Source organism: Halichoerus grypus, chromosome 15 (genome assembly GCF_964656455.1).
Source record: "Halichoerus grypus chromosome 15, mHalGry1.hap1.1, whole genome shotgun sequence".
NCBI lineage: Eukaryota > Metazoa > Chordata > Mammalia > Carnivora > Phocidae > Halichoerus > Halichoerus grypus.
The window spans coordinates 49,346,970-49,354,960 of NC_135726.1; the positions used below are offsets into that span (position 1 = coordinate 49,346,970).

At 65.7% G+C, this 7,991-nt stretch overlaps 1 protein-coding gene across 1 annotated transcript; it reads left to right on the forward strand.

The window, feature by feature from the left end:
* The first annotated feature begins 472 nt into the window (after nucleotides 1-472).
* ERF (ETS2 repressor factor) lies at nucleotides 473-7,991 on the forward strand. Its single transcript, XM_036103309.2, has 4 exons — nucleotides 473-631; nucleotides 5,048-5,282; nucleotides 5,665-5,780; nucleotides 5,888-7,991. The coding sequence occupies exons 1-4, from the start codon at nucleotides 610-612 to the stop codon at nucleotides 7,168-7,170; spliced, it is 1,656 nt and encodes a 551-aa protein (XP_035959202.1). The 5' UTR covers nucleotides 473-609; the 3' UTR covers nucleotides 7,171-7,991.

A 7,991-nucleotide genomic window follows, 5' to 3' on the forward strand; every position in this document is an offset into this window, starting at 1 on the left:
TGATCAACCCCCAAGGTCTTGACCCCGCCCCCCTGCGGTGAAGATTCTGCCCCCTCCCGAAAGGTCCAGGCCTTTCAAAAGTTTGTGACCCCCCTCCATGTGCCCCCCACCCCGCCCTCTTACAAGCTCCCAAAAGAAACTCTGGATTCTGCAGTGGGCAGGAGGAGGAGGGGCGGCAGGTCGCGAGTGCCAAGGACTTAAGTTATCTGCAGACTTGGAGCCTCGGAAAAGGGTCATGACCCGCAGGACCCCATCCCACCCCCGCCCCCTCCTTCCTTCCTCCCCCGCCGCGCGGCCCCTTTAAGCCCAGAGCCGGCCGGTCCTCAGTGGCTGCGCGCCGGCGAGTGTGTGTGTGAGTGCGCGGGGAGGGGGCGGGCGCAGTGTCTCCATGGCGACGCGGCGGTGACGTCGCCGGCCGGGGGGCGTGGGCGTCCCGGCCCCGGAGTGCGATATTAACCCGGGAGGCGGCGGCGGGGAGGGGAGAGGCTCTGAGAGGCGAGGCCGGGTGAAGCGCCGAGGGCGGCCCGACGGGCGCGGGACGGGACGGGGCAGCGCGGGCGCCGGGAGCTGCGGCCCGGAGTCGGGGCGCCTCGCCCCGGGCCCCCCAGCATGAAGACCCCGGCGGACACAGGTGGGGGCGGGGGCAGCACGTGTGGGGGAGACTTGTTGCCCCGGGAAACCAGGCGGAGAAACTTTGGGGGGGCTGGAGGGTTCCGGGGTAGCCCGAGTGATCCCCAGTTCCGGGGGACCCCCGAGCACTCGAGACCTGTTGCTTCTCGTGGCGCAAGCGAGGGGTGCTGCACGGGACCCCCAATTTCTGGGTCCGGGCGGAGTGGTGTGGGTGCTGCGAGTCCTGGTCCTCTCCCTACTGGACCCCGAAAGCTGGGTTCTCCCCCACTCCCGGGATCACGGGGGTGGCGGGGTCCCTCCCCGCCGCTCTGTCACGTTGCACTCTGGGGGCCGGGACGTGTGCGGGGCGTGGGGGGGGGGCTGTCCACGGGGCCCGCTATTCCCGGTTCCGCGCTGCGTGGTCCGGCCCATGACCTTCACGGCGGCGCGTGCCCCGCACCGGCTTAGAGGGGGATACGGGATGGCTTCTAGGAGGAGGGCGTGATTGGGGAGCCCAAGACTCGGGGTCCGGGCTGCGCCGCCCCTCCCCCGCCCGTCTCCGCCGGCTCCTCGCTCCCCCGCCCGCGCCGAGTCGCAAAGTTCCAAAGCGCAGCCCGAACGTTCGAAAAAGGAACTTTTTGTTTCCGACCTTAGAACGCGCGGCTTTAAGGTGGCTCCGGGGAGACCTGGGTACCCTTCTCCCGCGCCGCCGGGGCCCCGGGGTTGAGGAGGGTGGGGAAGGTGGGGGGGACGCGGAGGCTCCCCCTTCACCCCCCCTCCCTCATCCAGCGCTTCTCTTTCAACCGGCCGTCTTTTCCCTCCGCCCCCCTCTTCCCCGCCAACTTGCTCCTCCTTAAGGGGCCAAGGTTCCCCTCCCCCCATCCGTCGGCGGGCGGGGGGCAGCGGGATTAACCCCCCTCCCACTCGGACTTTCCCCCCACCCCTCCCCCGCCGCCCCCGGGCTCGCGCGGGCTGGACTTTGCGCCCGAGCGCGCTGGGGGGAGGGGTCCCAGCCGCCCCCTGCCCGTCTACCCCGTCGGAATCCGGCCCGGGGCGGGGACGGGGGAGGGGGAAGGGGGCCGGGCGCCGCTGTTCAAACTTGTTTCCTTCCCCCGGCGGCGGCCGCGGCTAGGGCTCCTGTGTGCGGGTGTGTGCCCCGACCGGCCCACCCACCCCGCCCCCCCCCCCGCTCGGCGGGTGGGGGCGGCTCTTAAAGGGCTCGGAGCCGTGCTCCGGCGCCTGGGGATTGGGGCCGAGGAGGGGGGCAGGGGGGTGGGGCAGGGGTGCGGAGTGCTGTAGGGTCAGTCACGTGCGTCCCACATACTCTCTGGCTCCCACAGGCTCCAGGGCCCCTGGGCCTTGGGGGCAGCAGGAGCCTCCCCTCGCCTGGGGAGGGGGCCTAGGCGCTCAGACAACCCCGCCTCGTCTTCCCTCCCTGCTACGGGCCTTCGCCTGGTGGGACCGGCTGGGCCGCTCCCCTAACCCTGTCTTGGGCCCGAGCCGCGTGTAGGTTCTCCGGCTGGGGGAAGGGGCGGGGGCCTGGAATGGCTTCCCGATCGGCCCATCGGTGCGTCTGTCCGTCCGCACGCCCCTCCATCCGATCCTCCATCCCGGCCCCTCTCCTCTCTGCCGCGGCTGTTTCCCACTTCCTGTTTTCTTCCCGGCTCTGGCGCCACCGAGGGCTGCCTGGAGTGGGGGAGGTGGTAGGGCCCCCCAGGAGGTCGGCGTGTTCTTCCTCTACTACCACCCCTCCCTTCCGACCCCCATAGTCTCTTTAAAAAAAGTTTGGCCAGTCATGTGAATTTGGGGGGTGCCCAGGAGTTCTGCCCCCCCCCCCCCCCGCATTTCCAGTCTGTCTGGGAGAATCCCTACCCCGCCTCTGTGGGACCCAGGTGTGCCTTCTGGGACCCTGCCATCCCAACCCTTCCTGTCTGTCTGCTGCCACCTCTCCACCCTGTCTCAAAATGCCCTGAGCACCCCTCTGTGTCAGCTGCCTGCTCCCTGTTTCACCGGCCCCCCATGCTCCAGAGGTCCTGCTCCCCCAAGCTTTCTTGGTGCAGGCCCGGTGGTTCCCTGTTTAAGCACGTGGACTCATACACAACACACTCACACATGCTCCCCTTGCCCGTGCCTGGCTCCTGGCTCCAAGGCCTGGGGAACAGAGCCCCATTGAGACACCCTGACGTCACCCCCGCTCTTCTTCTCCCCCCAAAGCCAGGAACAGGCCCTCATGTATGCCATGTCCGATGAGGAAAGCTGGGTTGGGGTGGACCTGGGAGTGGCGAGGGTCCCTGCCTGGAGTGGGATCCAGGGTCGTAGGCCTGGAGGGGGGCTTCCTCAGGGAGGGGGGGTTAACAAGGTGGCCTGGGACAGCCGCCGGAATGCGGCGTGCGGCCTTTCCAGAGCCCCCCACCTCCCTTTCGAGTTCCCTTTGTGTTGCATGTAGTCTCTCTCACTCCTTCTCTTCTGCAAAGTTTATTTTTAGCCTCCTGCTCCCCCGCTCCCAGGACTGTCGCTGCACACACGTTGCCTGGTTACCGGGACAAGGAGGCTGGGGCGGGTGGGCTGGGAAGGGTGGCTTTAATTTTGGGGGGGAGGATGGAAGTCAGTATACCCCCCCACCTCCAGACTGCTGTCTCAGGGGCTTCGCCTCCCCCCCCCCGCAACACATACACTCCTGGGTCTGAAAGCCAAATTGGGGCTTAGGTGGGAGAAGCACAGAGCTTGGTGCCCTCAGTGGGGGGTAGGAGCTTTTTGGAGGGTTCAGAGGGTACATGGAGCTAGTGACTTGGTAACTTGGATTCCCAAGGGCCTCTGAGCTCTGAGGAAGACCCTGGGACCTGGATTCTCGAGCAGGGTGAGGATAATGGGGTGAACACCTGGATTCCTGTGAGAGGGATGGGGCTACGGATGCTGGGATCTATGAAAGGCATTGTTGGGGGCTGTCACTTCTGAATGGAACAGGGCCTGCTGGTGTAGGACTCTGGGTCTGTGACCAGCTGGAGGTCGTATCCTCGGAGCCCTAAGGGGCTGGTTTGAGGCTGGGATTTCTGAATTGGGCAGGGACTACGTGGGGAATGCTGGCCATCCCATTCTACCCAAGGCCAGGGCTCAGGAAGCTGGGTCACTGTAGGGGACAGAGTCAGCTCTGGATTTAGAAGGAGTGGTCCCTGTGGCAGTATGAACTGCTGAACCCGTGTCCCCAAGGGGAAGGATCCCCTGTTGGGAGTCCAGACTGCGGTGGAGTCTTTGAGGGAGGCTCAGCATCGCCCCAGGCCTGGTTGGTACCTGCTTGAGCTGGGGCTTGAGCCAGGGCCAGGGGCCAGAGGCTCACCGTGCAGCCTGACTGGGACTAGGGACCCCGCCCATCCTTAGCTGTCCACCTTGGCCTTCTCCTTCTGGTGGCACCAGGGCCCCTGCCCTGCCTCCCCCTCCTTCTCTTCCTCCCCTTCCCTCCTCCCACCCCTCCATTACCGGCTGCCTAGTGCTGAATTATTGATGGCCCCTGATTACCCCGGGGTTTGGGAAATGACAACCGCAGCCCCCCCCCAACAGGCTGCCCACCCCCTCCAGGGACCAGCCAGCCCACCACCAACCTCTACCCAAGGTTAATGCTGGGGGCGGGTAGGCAGGTGGGCAGGGAAGAAGCTGAGGATGAGAAGGCGGAAGGGGGGAACAGGCTGCAGCATTTGCCTGCTCAGTCTCCAGGCCTGGGCTGGGGCCTTCCAGCCAGGTTGTGTCCATGTGCCTGGGTCCGGGGAGGGCAGTGCTGCACAGAGGGTCTAGGGTTTGGGGGGGGGGGCTCTCTCTCAGACAGTCTGGGTTTCACTCTCCAGGGAAGACAGAAGCCTCTGTGTGTGCAAGCGCTGACCTCATCGTCAACCAACCACCCCACCCCTCCTGGTCCTTTTAAGAAAAAAAAAAAAAAAATCATCGGGTCCTGGGGTGGGAGTAGGGCTCTGGTAGGTTTTGGGAGGGAGACAGTGTTATGTTCCCAGAAGGGGACTGGAGCTGTGGGGTGAGTTGGGGGAGGGGTATAACTGGCCCTGAATGGGCGTTGGGGGGGTTGGGGGGGTGCGCCCCAACCCGGCTGGCCACGTGTGCCCCTTCCTGCCCCTCCCCCACTGGCAGCCCTGCCCGCCGGCCTGGCTTGGTGCCTGGCCCCCTGGCACTGGCCCCGGGACCCGCCGCCGACGGTTTCCTGTTTCTCCCGGTGTCGCTGGAGCAGGCTCCAGCTTCCCTTCCCCCCCCAGCTCCTGTCTAGCCCCCTCACACACAGACACACACTGTCTCCCTCAAACTCAGGTCCTGACTTGGCGGAGGGGAGACGGATTTCCCCATGTGGAGGGCGGGGTAGGAGGGTGGACCCTGGGAGGGGACCCGGAGCCTTGGATTTGGCGTCCTGACCCGGGGCCACTCCCCTGCCTCCTGTCCCCAGGGTTTGCCTTCCCGGATTGGGCCTACAAGCCGGAGTCGTCCCCTGGCTCCAGGCAGATCCAGCTGTGGCACTTTATCCTGGAGCTGCTGAGGAAGGAGGAGTACCAGGGGGTCATCGCCTGGCAGGGGGACTACGGGGAATTCGTCATCAAGGACCCCGATGAAGTGGCTCGGCTCTGGGGCGTCCGCAAGTGCAAGCCTCAGATGAATTACGACAAGCTGAGCCGGGCCCTGCGGTGAGGAGGGGCTGAAGCCCCTGGGCAGATGTGGGTAGCCCCCACTGGTTGGGGAGCCTGTAACCCACGGGAATAGGCTCTGGGTTTGATCCTCTGCCAAATCATAGCTGTGTGACCCTGGATGGGCAAGTCCTAAGGCCCCTCTGAGCGCCTCTGTCCCATAGAGGTGTCCTGAGGAGAGACTGCAGTCCTGGGTGTGGCCTCTAGTCTGGCCCCAGACCTGAGGGGAGAGCTAGGTCCGTTCCTCCGGGTCCTTGGTTTCTCTTGCGTGGCCCAGGTTTCTTGGTCCCTCTCTGTGAGCAGCACCTGACTTGGGTCAAGGAATGGGGTCTAGACTGGGGTCCGGTGTGAGCGGTCATCCGATGTGTTTCTGCGCCCACAGCTATTATTACAACAAACGCATTCTGCACAAGACCAAGGGGAAACGGTTCACCTACAAGTTCAACTTCAACAAACTGGTGCTGGTTAATTACCCTTTCATCGATGTGGGGTTGGCTGGTGAGTTACTAGGGCTGGTGTGCTGGGCCTCAGAGGGAGGAGGGGATCTGCCTCTGGGTCCAGGCTGGGCTGCGGGCCTTGACAATGACGTCTCCCCTCTCCTGCAGGGGGGGCGGTGCCCCAGAGCGCCCCGCCAGTGCCGTCGGGTGGCAGCCACTTCCGCTTCCCTCCCTCAACGCCCTCCGAGGTGCTGTCCCCCACCGAGGACCCCCGCTCACCACCGGCCTGCTCTTCCTCCTCATCCTCCCTCTTCTCGGCTGTGGTGGCCCGACGCCTGGGTCGGGGCTCAGTCAGTGACTGTAGCGATGGCACGTCAGAGCTGGAAGAGCCGCTGGGAGAGGACCCCCGGGCCCGACCGCCAGGCCCTCCGGAGCTGGGGGCCTTCCGCGGGCCCCCACTGGCACGCCTGCCCCATGACCCTGGCGTCTTCCGCGTCTACCCCCGGCCCCGGGGTGGCCCCGAGCCCCTGAGCCCCTTCCCTGTGTCGCCTCTGGCTGGGCCTGGCTCCCTGCTTCCCCCTCAGCTGTCACCGGCCCTGCCCATGACACCCACTCACCTGGCCTACACTCCCTCCCCCACGCTGAGCCCTATGTACCCCAGTGGTGGCGGGGGCCCCAGCGGCTCAGGGGGAGGCTCCCACTTCTCCTTTAGCCCTGAGGACATGAAACGGTACCTGCAGGCCCACACCCAAAGCGTCTACAACTACCACCTCAGTCCCCGCGCCTTCCTGCACTACCCCGGGCTGGTGGTGCCCCAGCCCCAGCGCCCTGACAAGTGCCCGCTGCCGCCCCTGGCGCCCGAGACCCCACCGGTCCCCTCCTCGGCCTCGTCCTCCTCTTCCTCCTCTTCCTCCCCATTCAAGTTCAAGCTCCAGCCGCCCCCGCTGGGACGGCGGCAGCGGGCGGCCGGGGAGAAGGCTCCGGTGGGTGCTGACAAGAGCATGGGCGGCGGCGGCGGCGCGGGCGGGCTGGCCGAGGGCGCAGGGGCGGGGGCGCTGGCCCCGCCGCCACCGCAGATCAAGGTGGAGCCCATCTCGGAAGGCGAGTCGGAGGAAGTGGAGGTGACTGACATCAGCGATGAAGATGAGGAAGACGGGGAGGTGTTCAAGACCCCCCGTGCCCCCCCTGCGCCCCCCAAGCCCGAGCCCGGCGAGGCACCCGGGGCGGCACAGTGCATGCCCCTCAAGCTGCGCTTTAAGCGGCGCTGGAGCGAAGACTGTCGCCTGGAGGGGGGTGGGGGCCCCGCTGGGGGCCTGGAGGATGAGGGTGAGGACAAGAAGGTGCGTGGGGAGGGACCCGGGGAGGCCGGGGGACCCCTCACCCCGAGGCGAGTGAGCTCTGACCTCCAGCACGCTACAGCCCAGCTCTCTCTGGAGCATCGAGATTCCTGAGGGCTGTGGGCAGGGGGCCCTGGTCCCCCCACCTCCCATGCTTCTTTTGCTGCCTTAACCCCCCCCCCCCCAAGCCCTGGAGGTGAGGACAGCTCTCTGGTGTCTTCCCTGCCTCCTCCCCTTTCCTGCCCCCATGTTTTGTATAAAACTTTTAATTTTCTTTTTTTTAATGGTGAGGGTGGGTGGGTGCCCAGGGCTGGGGGCTTTCCCCTATCTGTGGGTTTCGAAGCTCCAGGCAAAGTGGTGGTGGGGGGTTGGGGGGGGAGTTGAGGGGGCCACCTCCATTCTGGGGAATTTATATTTGAACTGAGGCGCTGGCCTCAATGCCCAGGAACGTTTTTTATTACAATCGCTTAGGAAGTAAAAGCCTTGTCTCCCTCCCTATTCTCTGCCCCCTGTCCCTGTCCCTGTCCCTGTCCCTGTCCCTCTCCACTCCCGGCCATCCTCAGCCCCGATCCTGCCTTCCCTGCCCCTCCAGGGGCCCTGAGTGCCTGGGTTTCTCACACCCCACAGGGTTGCAGCAGGGGAGGGAGGGACATTTTATGATGAACCAAAAATTCCATGTTGGGGGGTGGGGGGCAGAGGAGGGGGAGGGGTGCCGCCCATAGGCCACAAATCTCTACAAGTGCCTGCTATTCCTCTCCTACCCCCTACCCCAGCACTGGTCCAACCCCTTCACCCCCAGCTGCTCCTAGGACTAGCCCACAGGCAGGCGGGTGGGGGGGGTGAGAAGGGGGTGCCCTGAAACCAAACTGGAAGCCCCCTCTGCCTCCTAGCTGGGGCCCCTGGGGTGGGGGTCTGTGGTCAAGCCTTATTCTGTA

What these genes read in the sequence shown, in the direction of transcription:
- ERF (XM_036103309.2), top strand. Translation starts at nt 610, where the DNA reads ATGAAGACCCCGGCGGACACAG. An exon ending in GAAGACCCCGGCGGACACAG is followed by an intron (nt 632 to 5,047) that starts GTGGGGGCGGGG and finishes TCCTGTCCCCAG; the next exon opens with GGTTTGCCTTCCCGGATTGG. An exon ending in CATCGATGTGGGGTTGGCTG is followed by an intron (nt 5,781 to 5,887) that starts GTGAGTTACTAG and finishes CCTCTCCTGCAG; the next exon opens with GGGGGGCGGTGCCCCAGAGC.